We start from the raw sequence: 16,706 nt of genomic DNA on the forward strand, positions 1-16,706 counted from the left end.
ATACCCATACCATGATGCAGGCACCTCAATTCTTGAAAATATGAAGAGTGGTAATCAGTGATGTATTGTTGGGTGTTTCCCAAACATAACACTTTGTATTCAGTACATAAAGTAAAAAAAATTACCACATTTTTTGCATTATTACTTAAGTGCCTTATTGCAAACAGGATGCATGTTTTGGAATATTTGTGTTCTGTACAGGCTTTCTTCTTTTCATTGAGGTTAGTAACTACAATGTTGTTGATCTATCCTCAGTTTTCTCATCACAACCAACAAACTTTGTAACTGTTTTAAAATCCCCACTGGCCTCATGGGAATCCCTGAGCAGTTTCCTTCCTCGCCATCAAGTGAATTAGGAAGGACACCTGTATCTTTGTAGTGACTGGGTGTGTTGATACACTATCCAAAGCCTAATTAATAACTTCACCATGCTTAAAGGGATATTCCGTGTTTTTACACATCTATCAGTTTTTGCGAAGATTTGATAAAAAAACATCTGGTGGTTGAATCTGTGTTTGAAATGCACTGCTCAAATGAGGGACCTTACAGATAATTGTGTGTGGGGTACAGAGATGAGGTAGTCATTCAAAAATGATTTTAACCTCTATTATTGGGCACATAATGAGTCCATGCAACTTATTGTGTGATTTCTTAAGCACATTTTTACTCCTGAACTTATTTAGGCTTTGCATAACAAAGAGGTTTGAATTTCAGCTTTTCATTTTGTATACATTTTGAAAATATTCTGCAAACAAAATTCCACTTTGACATTATGGGGTATTGTGTGTAGATCAGTGACACGAAATCTACATTTAATCCATTTTCAATTCAGGCTGTAACAACAACATTTCGAAAAAGTCAAGGGGTGTAAATACTTTCTGAAGGCACTGTATGTTGTGGCTTAATATTTTTTTCAGCAGGATTCCATTTTAAACCAGCAGCCATTCACCGTCCCTTTTCCTGTGGTCCCAATGCTCCTTATCAGAGATCAGTATATAATGATGAGATGTTCATGTCTCCGCCCTAACAATGGGAGTCGTCGGCAAACTTAGGTCCAAAATAAGCCCATGGAAACACATTGGGCTTATTTTGGACAGATTTTGGCGAGAGTGGAAACCTCTTGCTTTGCCTCTTCCTTTCTGCCCTTATTCTTATTTTCAGCCAATGAGAAGCCGAGTAGCCAATGTGATCCCCATTCCTGGGCTGTAGTCAAACTATGGGGTGCAGTGTGTAGTAGTGCTATGATCTCCTCTCTCTCCAGCTGTTGTGCTTCTATCTTTTCAGTTCTACACAGATGTCAGAGGTCTCTCGCCTCTTCCCCAGCCCCTCCTCGACTCTACACCTCAGACCTCACCCAGGGTTAGCATTTCAGTTGGCCCACAAACCCTGTTATGTTGTCCTCCCCCCAGAACTCTTGATTGACGCTGATGCCTGTACCTGACATTGCCACCAGCAACAAGCCCAGAAAACAAACTGTCAAGCCTGTGTGTAATTAGAGAAATGAACGAAGTGATGTCTATATTGAGCAAATATATTAGATCAGTCATTATTGCGTATCATTTCTAATCATTTACCTTATCCCTGGATGTGACAACCTGTACTCTTGGTCTACAAACAGATAGTGCGTCTCAATATTTGATAGTTCTCAGTATTTGGCACCAGCTGAGAACATCATTATTGATAATTGATCATGTTTTGAACACACAGGCTTGAAAAAACATCTGATTCAGCATGTTTTGTTCCAATGTTAATCTATCTGCACAACCCCAAATGCTACCCTCCATTTAGGTCAAAGGTCAATCATTCTGTGAGTGGGTTTTAATGTGGCAGGCCCAGTGAACTGTCGAGGAAAGGCAGACTATTCCACGTTCTGGGGATCAGGCTCACAACTGGGTGATTGTGTGGCCCACTCAGCGCTGTTCCAATGGCTTCTGTTGCTCATATCAAATGAGTTGTTGGGTGAATTTACTACCATTTGTTTTAAACAGCTAATTTGCTTTAATGCGTGTTTAGTCAGAGAGATCCTCAGAAACGTATAAATATGAACCATGTTTTGTTTTTTGGTGTAGGAGTGAGCTGAGTGACCATTTGGACAGCATTGACAATGGCCTGGAAAACCTCCAGACTATCCTAAACGCGCAGTCCATCAATTTCGAGTCCTCACCCCTCTTTGAAGTAAGTTCAGGCTATGTTTTTCTGTCCCAACAACCGTGTGCTGAGGCATTTACTGTGTGGGACACTGACTGGTCAAATAAGAATGTGCAGTGAGGTTTGTCACTGCATTTCTAGGTGACAGGGCGTGTTTTAAAGGGACTGTGGCTTTGTTGGTCACAAAACATCAGGATGTTTCTATGACACAGACTGACCAGGTGAAAGCTAGGATCCCTTATTGATGTCACTTGTTAAATCCAGTTCAATCAGTGTAGATTTTATTTAAAAATATATATATATAAATATATATATTTTACCCGGTAAGTTGACTGAGAACATATTCTCATTTACAGCAATTAGATGCAGTTAGAGACAGGTTAAAGAAGGATTTTTAAGCCTTGAGACATGGATTGTCTGTGTGCCATTCAGAGGGTGAATGGGCAAGACAAAAGATTTAAGTGCCTTTGAACGGGCTATAATAGTAGGTGTATGAAGAATGGCGCACCACCCAAAGGACATCCAGCCAACTTGACACAAATGTGGGAAGCATTGGCGTCAACATGGGCCAGCATCCCTGCGGAACGCTTTCCACGCTTTGTAGAGTCCATGTCCCGACGAATGGAGAATGTTCTGAGGGCAAAGGGGGGGGGGGGGGGGGGTGTAACTCAATATTAGGGAGGTGTTCTTAATGTTTTGTACACTCAGTGTATATTGTCTTATTCCTTGTGAATGTTATTATTGATATGATTCTGCTGAAAAACTCCAGGGGATAATAACATTTTCTTCAACTACTTGTCTTTCAGTTCTTCAGTTCTTCCCTGCCTGGTTCTGAATTCGACCTGGAGAGCCTTGACTGTGTAAGTTAGACAGATTCTAGACACATAATGTACACAATCTACATTCTATGTACACAATGAACACCAAGCTAAAAACTACAGACTACATTATGAGTTGTGCATGTATAGATAAAACAATTTACAGGGTGATGTACAATAGGGGAAATATATATATAAGGGTCTGTCAAAGGACAGATGCGGGATGTGCTTGGTGCAAAGGGCAGCTGCGTGATAGCTTGATGTTCATTGTGTACATCCAATCTGGATTGTGTAAATTCTGTGTGCAGAGAGCAATGTGCAGTTCTATGAAAGCAAGGGGATTGTGTCTTTAGCTATTTACTTCCTTTTGTATTGTTCATAAAATAAGTCAGTGTCTCACACTGTGGCCCCCTCCGTTTTTATAGATCCAGGACTTGCTTTCATCAGATCCACCCAAAGGGGCTGAGAGAAGTGACAACTACACAGGTAAAAACTCCTAATATACTGTATATCATGCTTATGCATTATTTTGTAAATATTAATTTTGCTTTTATGTGACCGTGTACTGATACTACTACTACTACACAGTAAAATTGCAAGAGTTAATTCAACTCCCATGGAGTAAAATTCAACACCGTTTTGGGGTTTATTTAGTCAAAACTACTGTGGTTTCACACTTTTCTGTGTTTTTAATTGGCTCCCATGCCATTTTATAATTTTCTGTGTTTTTAATTGGCTCCCATGCCATTTTACACTTTTCTGTGTTTTTAATTGGCTCCCATGCCATTTTACACTTTTCTGTGTTTTTAATTGGCTCCCATGCCATTTTACACTTTTCTGTGTTTTTAATTGGCTCCCATGCAATTTTACACTTTTCTGTGTTTTTAATTGGCTCCCATGTCATTTTACACTTTTCTGTGTTTTGAATTTCAATCATCTGACTGCATAATCCCTTTAGTACTTTACTACCTTTTCAACACTGTAGAGACTAAAGCCTCATTTGCATATTTCCCACTGTGCTATTTGAACCACAACCGGCTGTCAAAGTTTTTGCTAGGCTGGAAGGTGTAATTTGAAAGGACTGCATAGATTGTGTAAACGGGAACAACTTTCTCAGTAACGCTTGCAATAAATCCAACCATTAACCCAATCTGTATGTTATTTATCTTTGTATACCATAAGATCAATAACGACCAATGTACAAAACAAAGATATTGAAACAAACAATTAAAAATAATCTACCTGCAACAAAGCATGCTGCGAAATATGATAATAAAGCCTCTGTCACTTCTTACAATATGTAGAAAACACTCCAACATTTCGTGGTTGTTTAAAATTGTAGGTAATACTTTATTTGGATAGTCCATCCATAGATGCTCTACAGACTATCCATAACATTTCAACTCTCCTAACCTTAACTGTTACCCTAACTCTTATTCTAAACCTAACCGTACCTTAGCAAGCAGTTGCTTATCAACAGATAGTTTGTTAATAGCATGTTATCCAAATAAAGTGTGACCAAATTCTAAACCATTTGCCTAATTTAAGTTTGACACAACTTTGGACCAATTAACCACTGTGAAATATAGTATTTTTTAAAGCTTAGTATGTGAAAACTAAACTTAAAAAAGGGAAGCATGCAAATGGTCTAATGCTTTTCCGACTTGCTTTCAATGAGAATGACAGATGAATAACAAATTTCTATGTGAATTTAGTTGGATCGCCTAAAAACCATCATACTCCACGCATACTACTCATCATACTACATAATACATACTACATACTGCGGAAATTAACACTGTTGAATCAACCTTTAAAATGTCATCATGAAAAAACATCAACACTTTCAATGTAATACTTCATGCAGTGTACGCTAAAGGAGTGTAAAGGGGCTATGGAGACTCCATAGATATCTAGTTAAAGTTAAATAAAATAAAAAGATCTCGCTGTCTTCATAGATCATAGTTTCATGTTTTTCTATGTTGGTTAAAGCAGGGAAGCAGCTGGTCCAGTACACCTCCCAGCCAATGCTACTGACTGACCCACTGACCAATGAGAATGGCGGAGCGGACCTCCCCACTCTGCTGGAGGGGGACTCGTATTTCACCCAGGACCAGGACCCTGAAGAGGACCCTACCATCTCGCTCCTCACTACCGACTACCACACAGCAGCACCAGACAATCCCAAACTATCCTAAAGCGTTTTTTTTATAAAGTGATGTATTGCAGTGTTTTTTTGTTTTTTTTGTTTTTTGTCATTATGTTAATGTGCAGATGATGAAAAATCAACCTGTTAAAACATTTATTATTATGGTGTTCATTATTCTCTGAGCTATTGATTTTCATTCATTTTAAGGCTTAAACTACTTATTGAAAGAATTTTGCTTAGATGAATCAAACCAAATGTTCGACTGGCATGGTTTATTCAGCCCATGGAAAGAACTTCCTGGGTTGAATTATCTGTGATCTTACTGGCGGACATAAATAAAGCTCAATCATAATCATTACTAGGTCAAGTTTTAAGCATTGTTCACCAAGCTCCTTTAATTATTAAAAGTGGAAGTATGCAGAATATTTTTTTTTGTTATACTAAAGGTTAAAGATCTAATACATTTCAAAGGTGTGTGCGTGCGTGGTCCACTAGACTCCACCTGAATCATTTCTCTCGTCAACTCTGTTCTTTTAGACTCACTATCCAAGGGATGTGGCTTGACTGTTTCTAGAAAAAAACTGTTTTTGTTTCTTTTCTTTTTAATGTTTAGGTTCTTGCGCTTTCACCTATTGATATAAGGATAGTACCTTAATCATCATTTTTTTAAAGTGTTTGAATCTTTTTGCTGCACCAATATGTTGTTTTATTCACATTAGATGCAGGAAGTGTTTTCTTTGACATTTTCCCTTGCATAATTCATAATGGAATGCTGTTGGTATTTCAGCACCTTATAGTTATACTGTCGTATCTAAGATTGTTCCATTTTATTACTTGTTGTTTAAAGAACCATACATTAATTTATTTTAGACAGAGTTCTCCAAAACACCAAATACTACTTACTCTAGCCCTCAGAAGTGTCAATGTTCACATGCATATAGTCTGGATGACAAAATCATATTGATTTTTTTAATAATATAATGAAACATTGAGTATTAAATGGCAATTCATATTTTTTTCTTTAAGCATTTTTTCTTAAAGACTAGATGACCAACTGTCAATAAAATATTACACGTCAGACATCTGAATGGCATAGAGTTTTCTAGTAGATAACCCACCTGCCTTTGTTCACAGTAAGCATTCATGTCTTGAAATCAAATCGAACTGATTTGGTTTAGATTTCTTGAAACCGAATCCACTGACTTAAGACTGGCCCTTTGTACAAGTGTACAATAGACTGCTTTTAAGATGCTTTCTGTATATGACAAGAGATTGACATAATATGCTGGGTTAATCCTTCTATACCAGCCAGCACATCCCATTATGTGGATTGCTTTTTGGGATAGAAATGATTTGAATTTAAAGCAGGATTCCTTGTACAGTGCATTCGGCAAGGATTCAGAACCCTTGACTTTTTCCACGTTTTGTTATGTTGCAGCCGTGTTTTAAAATGGATAACATTTGTTTTTTTCCTCATCAATCTACAGACAATACCCCAAAATGACAAATCAAAAACAGTATTTTAGAAATGTTTGTAAATGTATTAAAAATACAAAACTGAAATATCACATTTACATAAGTATTCAGACCCTTCACTCAGTACTTTGTTGAAGCACCTTTGGCACTGATTACAGCCTCAAGTCTTATTGGGTATGACGCTACAAGCTTGGCACACCTGTATTTGGGGAGTTTCTTCCATTCTTCTCTAGAGATCCGCCCAAGGTCTGTCAGGTTGGATGGGGAGCGTCGCTGCACAGCTATTTTCAGGTTTCCAGAGATCTTTGATTGGTTTCAAGTCCGGGCTCTGGCTTGGCCACTCAAGGACATTGAGACTTGTTCCGAAGCAACTCCTGCATTGTCTTGGCTATGTGCTTAGGGTCGTTGTCCTGTTGGAAGGTGAACCTTCACCCCAGTCTGAGGTCCTGAGCGCTCTGGAACAGGTTTTCATCAAGGATCTCTATACTTTGCCCCGTTCATCCTTCTCTCAATCCTGACTGTTCTCCCAGTCCCTGCTGCTGAAAACATCCCCACAGCATGATGCTGCCACCACCATGCTTCACCGTAGGGATGGTGCCAGGTTTCCTCCAGATGTGACGCTTGGCATTCAGGCCAAAGAGTTCAATCTTGGTTTCATCTGACCAGAGAATCTTGTTACTCATGGTCTGAGAGTCTTTAGGTGCCTTTTGCCAAACCAAAGTCATGTGCCTTTTACTGAGGTGTGGTTTCCGTCTGGCCACTGTACTATAAAGACCTGATTGGTGGAGTGCTGCAGAGATGGTTGTCCTTCTGGAAGGTTCTTCCATTGCCACAGAGGAACTCTGGAGCTCTGTCAGAGTGACCAGCGGGTTCTTGGTCACCTCCCTTACCAAGGCCCTTTACCCCCAATTGCTCAGTTTGGCCGGACAGCCAGCTGTAGGAAGAGTCTTGGTGATTCCAAACCGCTTCCATTTAAAAATGATGGAGGAAACTGTGTTCTTGGGGACCTTCAATGCTGCAGACATTTTTTGGTACCGTCCCTCGATACAATCCTGTCTCGGAGGTCTACGGACAATTCCTTCAACCTCATGGCTTGGTTTTTGCTCTGACATGCACTGTCAACTGTCGGACCTTATATAGACAGATGTGTGCCTTTCCATATCATGTCCAATCAAATGAATTTACCACAGGTGGACTCCAAGTTGTAGAAACATCTCAAGGATCATCAATGGAAACAGGATGCACTGAGCGCTAAATTTTGAGTCTCATAACAAAGGGTCTGAATACTTTTGTATATTTAAAGTATTTCTGTTTTGTTTTTCATAAATAAAAAATAAACATCCAAAAACCTGTTTTCACTTTGTCATTATGGGGTATTGTTTGTAGATTGATGAGGAAATGTTTTTATTTCATCCATTTTAGATTACGGCTTTTCAATTTTTTTTACAATGACGGCCTACACCTTCCAAAACCAAATGACGCTGGGCCAATTGTGTGCCGCCCTATGAGACTCCCAATCATGGCCGGTTGTGATACAGCCTGGAATCGAACCAGGGTGTCTGTAGTGACGCCTCTAGCACTGAGATGCAGTGCCTTAGACCGCTGCGTCACTCGGGAGCCCTGTAACGTAAAAAAAAGTAAAGGGGTCTGAATACTTTCCGAGTGCACTGTATATCCTCCAATGTCTTATCAATCATATGCTATTCATTTCTCATCTGGAAGCCTGTTTCCCTCCAGCGGTCTTATTTTATAGTCAGATCCTTGTCTAGGAAAACAAATGAATCATTAAATCTTGGTTCAAGTGTGAGGAACTTTGTGAATTTACGCGTACTTCCCCCAGAGGCTGTTTTGAGTTTGTTCAAACTGTTTTGTAATTAACTTCTTTTAAGAAAGGGGATGTATTGGGGTATATTGATGTGCTGAATTGTACATTGTTAAGCACTTTTACCAGTTCCACCATAACACAATGGCACAGCCTGAGAAACCCAAATTACGCATGAGAACAATATTTTGTGTATGGTATGTTTTAAATAAACATGGTTGTTTTGAAATAAATTATTTGTATATCCATAATACGTTACTGCATTTAAGGTTATATTTTAGTTGTAAATAATGGCTGATTAATCAGTTGAACAGGCACATGGATTGCATTAACATTGCTCCCCACTTCCGTATGTGAAAAATATGGAGAAAAATGAGTTTGATGTTCAAAATAGATGTTCCTTTTAATGTAGAGATTACTTTGATATACATTTCGCAATGTACAATTTCTGACACAAAATGAATATTTCTCACATTTTCTAAACTGGGAAATACAGTACTTGCGGAAATGACAAAATAACAAAGCTTCATAAAGATTCAGTATATTGTTTGAGCTTTTGTACAACAATATTCATAGGGATGACGGTTTTGTATGAGCCATAGTCATCTGAGTCAGAGGATTTTCCTTAGTACCCTCTTGTCTTTTTGTCATATTTGCAACGAATGAAACAAAACGTCTATTAACAAGTGCGCAAAAAGTTTACTTACAGTGTCATCTTTAAGTTTAAATAGACAAAGTTCAAACAAACAAACATAGACACAAACAACTAGATTTGCTAGTGGGCTGGATCACTCTTTCTCTGCCATGCAGACTGGTCCGTACACTGAAATCTGTAGCGTAGAAACTTGACACGAGGCTTCATATGAAAGTCAGCAGGTATCCTCCAGTTCCACATTTTCTGCACCTTTAGAAGTGAAGATGTATTTTAGTCTCTGACACACATATCTGTAATTCATCTATCTAAGAGCTGACTGAAGCGATAGTTCATCCAAATTACTAAAATACATTTTGGTTTCCTTACCCTGAGAGCAGTCTATGGACGAGACAGAAATCCATAACTTGTGTGCACTATCCCTTTAATGTTAAAAATTGTAATGCAATATATTGTAGAATTACAACATATTGAGTATATTAGCAGTATACTGTAGCATTTAGTCCTACCTCAGAGGCAGTAATACTACTTTAGTGTCCTTAATTTTTACTTGCTCACAATTTTTATACTTGTAGTACCAATCAAGAGCTTACCTTTGTCTCTCTTTCAAAGGTACAGTTTAACAGCACTGTATTATCACCTGAAACCTTGCAGTCAGAAACTTTGCCATCTTACTACTGTAGTTAATACAGTGTAATAAAAATGATTAGTTATAAGATATTGTATGTGTTTTGACAGGGGAGTACATCATGTAAATAAAACAAGGCTTTTGTCATTTAATAATGTTTTTAAAAGAAGAGAGAGACACGAGAGAGAAGTTATAGGGAGCTGAGAAACCTACCTTCAGGACCCTGACCAGATGGGTTGTACTGTTCAGCTGCGGAAACTGGAAAGAGCAAGCAAAACCGAGGAAAGAAAAGAGCCCTTGAGCATCTGTTCACTGAGTGGTTCAATATATGCTGTCATGACACAGCATTGTAACATCTGAAAGCTGTGCAATCCTGTGCTAAATAACAAGTTAGGCTGTTTTTACACAGGCAGCCCAATTCAGATATTTTGCCAATTATTTGCATATCTGATACCTATCTGATCTTTTATCTAATGTGTAAACAGCAAAACAACACATGGAATCTGATCTTTTGAATTCCGATTTATACTACCTCCAAATATGGATCTGAATCCTGATACAAAAACCTTTCCTCCATACGTGACCTCATGCGTTACTATGACAACCACCCCCAAATTTTAAAGAACAGTGACAGGAAATTAACTAGATTTGTGTGCTACTTCAGAGGCTACATCAGTGTGAATGTGCAAATCTGATATGGGTCACATATAAAACTGAGTGTGGACAGTCAGAAAAAAAGATTGGATATAGAAAGAAAATCTGCTTTGGGTTCTTAGGGTGACTATGTAAACAGAGCCTTATAGGCTGTACTACCCATTTAGCCTACACAACGAATTATCACCTTTACTAAAACTGCTAAATTTGTCACATGGATCCATTTCGCTATTTCAATTACTTTTGCTGCATTTACACAATCAGCCCAATTCTGATCTTTATTTTCACTAACTGGTCTTTTGACTAATCAGAGCAGCTCTTTTGCCAATAATAGGGCAAAAGATTGGAATTGGGATGCCTGTGTAAACGCAGCATTTGTAGTCAAATTGATAGATAGCTAGATATCAACATTACTGAGACATCTGTATAAGGCTGTGTTTACAAAGGCAGGCCCTTTTCTAATCTTTAGCCTAATTATGGGCAAAAGAGCTGATTTGATTGGTTAAAAAGAATATCAGAAAAATATCAGAATTGCCTGCCTGTATAAACGCAGCCATGTAACAGAGTTTAAACCTGAACTCTTATGAAGCTTACCAGCAGGCTGTGTCTGTTCTGTTACACCAGGATGACCTGTTTGGACAAAGACATTGCATGAACACAGACCCTACGAACAGAGCAGGGGGAGACCACCGTGAACGGGACAACCAGGGCTGTCTGTCGTCAATGCCAATGCATTTCACACCATTTCATGTCTATCACTACTTAGACTATGGTTAACTGTAAAGATCTGTAAAGCACTTTATGGCAACTGTTGGGCTGTAAATACATTTTATTGATTGGTTGATTAATCTATGGCAGGGGTGTCAAACAACATTTTTGATGGGCTGAGTTTCTGCAAGTTTCCAATCCTCTCTTGTACATCATTGATTGATGAAGGTCATTTATTGGTTAGGAACTCCCCTCTCTAGGTCTAATTGGATACGAATTGAAAGAAAATGACCAAAAATAGGAGACACACAGCCCTCCAGTAAGTGAGTTTGACACCCCTGCTCTGGGCTATCTCTCCAAGATCAAAGGACTATTACCACTACTTTTCATTTGATCAAGCCTTTAGGAGCAACAGATACTTGTGCAAGATCAAGGTGTTGTGGAAATGAATATACTGTACCGACTTACTGGAAGCCTGTAGAGTGGATCCTTGTGCATCAGCTGTGACTACGATACAAAAGATAGATTCAACATGGTGACTCTCTAGGCTAGGGGGCGTTATTTTCACGTCCTGATGAAAAGTGTGCTCAAAGTAAACTGCCTGCTACTCAGGCCCAGAAGCTAGGATATGCATATTGTTAGTATATTTGGATAGAAAACACTCTGACGTTTCTAAAACTTTTTGAATGATGTCAGTGAGTATAACAGAACTTATTTGGCAGGCGAAACCCAGAGGACAAATTTTTTGAGGTCACTCTCTTTTCAATGAGGTTTCTATGTGGATCTAGATTTCTAAGGCATTTGCCTGCAGTTCCTATCGCTTCCACTGGATGTCAACAGTCTTTAGAAATTGGTTGATGTTTTTCCTAGTAGGGTTGTTCAGAACGAGGGTCGAGTCTAGTGTACTGTTGTGGTTGGGGCGCACGACCTGAAAGCTCGCTCCACTTTGTTTTTATCCGCTATTGAACGCAGTTTATCCCGTCTTAAATTTTATCGATTATTTACGTTAAAAAATACCTAAAGTTGTATTTGGAAAGTTGTTTGAAATGTCTAGACAAAGATTACAGGTAACTTATTAGATATTTTGTAGTCATGTTGCGCGAGTTGGAACTGGTGTTTTTCTGGATCAAATGTGCCAAATAAATGTACATTTTGTAGATATAACGACGGAATTAATCGAACAAAAGGACCATTTGTGATGTTTATGGGACATATTGGAGTGCCAACAGAAGAAGCTCTTCAAAGGTAAGGCATGAATTATATCTTTATTTCTGAGTTTTGTGTCGCGCCTGGCGGGATGAAATATAAATTGTCTGTGTTTGTTTGATGGGGTGCTGTTCTCAGATAATCGCATGGTTTGCTTTCGCTGTAAAGACTTTTTGAAATCTGACACCGTGGCAAGGTTAACAAGACGTTAAGCTTTATTTTTACATATTGCATGTGTATTTTCAAGAATGTTAAATATTTACAATTCTGTAGTTTGAATTTGGCGCCCTGCACTTTCACTGGATGTTGGTCAGGTGGGACGGTAGCATCCCATCTAGCCTAGAGAGGTTAAGGTGTTTCGTTTTGTTATTTAGTGACTGACAGTGTATAGTAAGGCTGTGTCCCAAATGGTACCCTGTTCCCCATATTGTGCAATGCTTTTTAACAGGAACTATGGGGCACTATTCTCTTTATAGTACTCTATCTCTGATGAGTAATGAGTGGTAAGGGAACCTCACTCACCCCTGCCAACTTTGGCGTCTGTATTACAGACATTGGTATTACATGGTATTACATACATATGGTATTGCATACATTCACACTATATTTTTGGAGGCTAGTGTGTGATGTGTGTGAGATGTAAGGAAATGTATCTATTTTTTCTGAAATGTTAAGGTCATAAGATTGGTGTGTGTGTGTGTCTGTGTGTGTCTGTGTGTGTGTGTGTGTGTGTGTGTGTGTGTGTGTGTGTGTGTGTGTGTGTGTGTGTGTGTGTGTGTGTGTGTGTGTGTGTGTGTGTGTGTGTGTGTGTGTGTGTGTGTGTGTGTGTGTGTGTGTGTGTGTGTGTGTGTGCAGACTTACCTGGGGAATCGGTCTGAATGAAGACACTGTGTGCTTCTGCAACAACTGAGAGACAGAGTATATGATGTTACAGGTGTGTTGTGTGAGGGGCCTTGTCTGGTTTAGAAATCTAGCACTTCTGATATGTTGTTGAAAATTGAATTTTACCTGTAGTGTCATGTCCAAATCCAAGCACAGAATCTGAAATTGAAAAATGTATACTCATCACCTTCCTTGTCTGGACGTATGCGTGTGAGTGAATCATGTATTATGTCATTGGTTAAAATGAAACTGTAGAGTTTATGAGTCCACTGGTCACAGCCACCTCATCTAACCATGTTTCAAATAAGAGGGGATATTACACTGTTATACTATATATATTTATTTTGTAATGTTAAAGCCTTATTCTAAAATTGATTAAATAAAATAAAAATCCTCATCAGTCTACACACAATACCCCATAATGACTAAGTGGAAACAGGTTTAGATATTTTTGCAAATGTATAAAAATAGAAAACAGAAATGTCTTATTACATAAGTACAGAACCTTTGCTATGAGACTCAAAAATTGAGCTCAGGTGCATCCCGTTTCCATTGATCATCGTTGAGATGTTTCTACAACTTGATTGGAGTCCACCTGTCATAAATTAAATTGGTTGGACAAGATTTGGAAAGGCACACACTTGTCTATATAAAGTCCCACAGTTGTCAGTCCATGTCAGAGCAAAAACCAAGCCATGACGTCGAAGGAATTGTCTGTAGAGCTCAGAGACAGGATTGTGACGAGACACAGATCTGGGGAAGGGTAGCCAAATTTTTTCGCACCATTGAAGGTCCCCAAGAACACAGTGGCCTCCATCATTGTTAAATGGAAGAAGTTTAGAACCACCAAGACTCCTAGAGCGGTCCGCCTGGCCAAACTGAGCAATCGGGGGAGAAGGGCCTTGGTAAGGGAAGTGACCAAGAACTCGATGGTCACTCTGACAGAGCTCCAGAGTTCCTCTGTGGAGATGGGAGAACCTTCCAGTAGGACAACCATCTCTGCAGAACTCCACCAATCAAGCTTTTTTGGTAGAGTGGCCAGACGGAAGCAACTTCTCAATAAAAGGCACATGACAGCCCACTTGGAGTTTGCCAAAAGGCACCTAAAGAACTCAGACCATGAAAAACAAGATTCTATGGTCTGATGAAACCAAGACTGAACTCTTTGGCCTGAATGCCAAGTGTCACGTCTGGAGGAAACCTGGCACCATTTCAGCGGCATGGACTGGGAGACTAGTCAGGATCGAGGGAAAGATAAACGGAGCAAAGTACAAAGAGATCCTTGATGAAAACCTGCTCCAGAGCGCTCAGGACCTCAGACTGGGGCGAAGGTTCACCTTCCAACAGGACAACGACCCTAAGTACACAGCCAAAACAAGGTAGGATTGGCTTCTTTGAATGTCCTTGAGTGGCCCAGCCAGAGCCCGGTAATGAACCCGATCAAACATCTCTGGAGAGACCTGAAAAAAGCTGTGCAGCAACGCTCCCCATCCAACCTGACAGAGCTTGAGAGGATCTGCAGAGACGAATGGGAGAAACTCCTCAAATACAGGTGTGCCAAGCTTGTAGCGTCATACCAAAGAAGACTCAAGGCTGTAAATGCTGCCAAAAGTGCTTCAACAAAATACTGAGTAAAGGGTCTGAATACTTATGTAAATGTGTTATTTCAGTTTTGTATTTTTTATAAATTTGCACAAAAAAATGCTTGTTTTGCTTTGTCATTATGGGGTATTGTGTGTAGATTGATGAGGAAAAAATAACAATTTAATTTATTTAAAATTAGGCTGTAGAATAGTGAAGACATCACAACTATGAAATAACACATATGGAATCATGTAGTAACCAAAAAAGTGTTAAACAAATCAAAATATATTCTATATCTGAGATTCTTCAAAGTAGCCACACTTTGCCTTGATGACAGCTTTGCACACTTTTTGCATTCTCTCAACCAGCTTAATCTGGAATGCATTTCCAACAGTCTTGAAGGAGTTCCCACATATGCTGAGCACTTGTTGGCTGATTTTCCTTCACTCTACAGTCCAATTCATCCCAAACCATCACAATTGGTTTGAGGTCAGGTGATTGTGGAGGCCAGGTCATCTGATGCAGCACTCCATCACTCTCCTTCTTGGTCAAATAGCCCTTACATAGCCTGGAGGTGTGTTGGGTCATTGTCCTGTTAAAAAACAAATGATTGTCCCACTAAGCGCAAACCAGATGGGATGGCATATCGCTGCAGAATGCTGTGGTAGCCATGCTGGTTAAGTGTGCCTTGAATTCAAAGCTTCCATCAAGGCAAAGTATGGCTACTTTGAAGAATCTCAAATATAAAATATATTTTGATTTGTATAACACTTTTTTGTTTACTACATGATTCCATGTGTTTCTTCATAGTTTTCATGTAGAAAATTGTAAAAATAAAGAAAAACCCTTGAATGAGTAGGTGTGTCCAAACTTATGATTGGTACTGTATATATATATTACTTGGATTGTGTACCTATTCTAGACTTTTCTAAGCTACTCCAGAACACTGTTCCAGAGAAAATCTAAGAAAATGTGTGGTTGAATGCTGTTTCCCACAATATGCTCTGTGTTGGTGACAGCTTTGTTTCTCCTTACTGCCTTCCCCACCTCAGGCTGGCCCCAGCTCAGCCGGCTCTGCACTGAGTGTTACATTTATGTTGGCGTAACTCGCGAATCAGTGGCAAGCAGTGTGTCAGCTCTAAAAATATGCAGGTGAGACAATGATTGCTTGATCATCAGACAAGTGCGTAGCCTACCGGTCGTCCCTGGTGCACTGGCGCTGTACACGTTCACCCCAAGGGCTAGGGAGAGGGAGAAACACGTGAGTTACCATATGGCTGTTAGATTAACTTCATTAAGTTAAAATTACATTTGTTGGAATAGCCTACTAAATATGTTTTATCAGATGTCACCCAGTGTAGTAACGGGATGTTCTAGTTTGATCTTGTAAATGTTTACAATATTTAGTAAACAGAAACGTACACTTCAAATCCTTACCAGTGATATCTATCTGTGTATGTGAGCTGGTTACATGTTCTTCTGCCGCACCTGTTCACACATTGACACCTGTATCATTGTACCTGTGCACAGAATATTTCAGACTCTACTTGTGAAGGTAAACTATTAATTTATTTTCTCCTTTATCAGTAACTTAAAGCTGCAATATGTAACTTTTTGGGCGACACGAAATGGCGGAGAGATTTATGCATTTTTTAAAATGTTTATTTACCTTTATTTATCCAGGGACCTGCATAGTGCATCTTTTAACATGTATAGTATACAAAGATAAGCAAACAAAGTCAAAGTCAACAGGGTGTTCTACCTGCAGAGGGAAGTTGTGTGGCCATGTCAGACAGCCCTGCTCATAGAAACACATTAGTAGGCCTGGCCAAATTCTACCAATTTCCTGAAAGCTCACTGTAGGATTTCAAGGTGGTGGCTTACCTGTGGTATCTGTTTGAGGGCTGACGGTGTGAACGTCATCATGATGCTGAACAGCGACCCCGTCTGTAACAGCTGAAGAACCACAAAATTAGAAC

General features: G+C 39.3%; 2 protein-coding genes across 11 annotated transcripts in view; one reads left to right on the forward strand and one right to left on the reverse strand.

The window, feature by feature from the left end:
* The window catches only part of LOC129830993 (heat shock factor protein 1-like), a 30,944-nt gene extending 22,298 nt beyond the window's left edge, over nucleotides 1-8,646 (forward strand). Inside the window, exons 10-14 of one of the 3 annotated variants that reach the window (XM_055893933.1) lie at nucleotides 1,285-1,359; nucleotides 2,070-2,175; nucleotides 2,955-3,008; nucleotides 3,392-3,452; nucleotides 4,962-8,646. In XM_055893933.1, the coding sequence (XP_055749908.1) occupies nucleotides 1,285-1,359; nucleotides 2,070-2,175; nucleotides 2,955-3,008; nucleotides 3,392-3,452; nucleotides 4,962-5,164 (499 nt within the window). In that variant the 3' untranslated portion in view covers nucleotides 5,165-8,646. Of the gene's footprint in view, nucleotides 1-1,284; nucleotides 1,360-2,069; nucleotides 2,176-2,954; nucleotides 3,009-3,391; nucleotides 3,453-4,958 lie in introns of all 3 variants that reach the window. The other 2 variants (XM_055893932.1, XM_055893935.1) reach the window with 2 other exon arrangements.
* A 144-nt stretch (nucleotides 8,647-8,790) lies between these two features.
* Nucleotides 8,791-16,706, reverse strand: part of LOC129830991 (uncharacterized PE-PGRS family protein PE_PGRS54-like) — a 68,987-nt gene continuing 61,071 nt past the window's right edge. For 7 of the 8 annotated variants that reach the window (XM_055893926.1, XM_055893930.1, XM_055893927.1 and 4 more), the window contains 9 exons: nucleotides 16,612-16,683; nucleotides 16,165-16,215; nucleotides 15,924-15,968; nucleotides 13,270-13,302; nucleotides 13,123-13,167; nucleotides 11,524-11,562; nucleotides 10,942-10,977; nucleotides 9,907-9,951; nucleotides 8,791-9,317 (listed from right to left, as the gene is read on the reverse strand). In XM_055893926.1, the coding sequence (XP_055749901.1) occupies nucleotides 9,283-9,317; nucleotides 9,907-9,951; nucleotides 10,942-10,977; nucleotides 11,524-11,562; nucleotides 13,123-13,167; nucleotides 13,270-13,302; nucleotides 15,924-15,968; nucleotides 16,165-16,215; nucleotides 16,612-16,683 (401 nt within the window). In that variant the 3' untranslated portion in view covers nucleotides 8,791-9,282. Of the gene's footprint in view, nucleotides 9,318-9,906; nucleotides 9,952-10,941; nucleotides 10,978-11,523; nucleotides 11,563-13,122; nucleotides 13,168-13,269; nucleotides 13,303-15,923; nucleotides 15,969-16,164; nucleotides 16,216-16,240; nucleotides 16,526-16,611; nucleotides 16,684-16,706 lie in introns of those variants that run through there. The other variant, XM_055893931.1, reaches the window with a different exon arrangement.

This window comes from Salvelinus fontinalis, chromosome 32 (assembly GCF_029448725.1).
Source record: "Salvelinus fontinalis isolate EN_2023a chromosome 32, ASM2944872v1, whole genome shotgun sequence".
Taxonomy (NCBI): Eukaryota; Metazoa; Chordata; class Actinopteri; order Salmoniformes; family Salmonidae; genus Salvelinus; species Salvelinus fontinalis.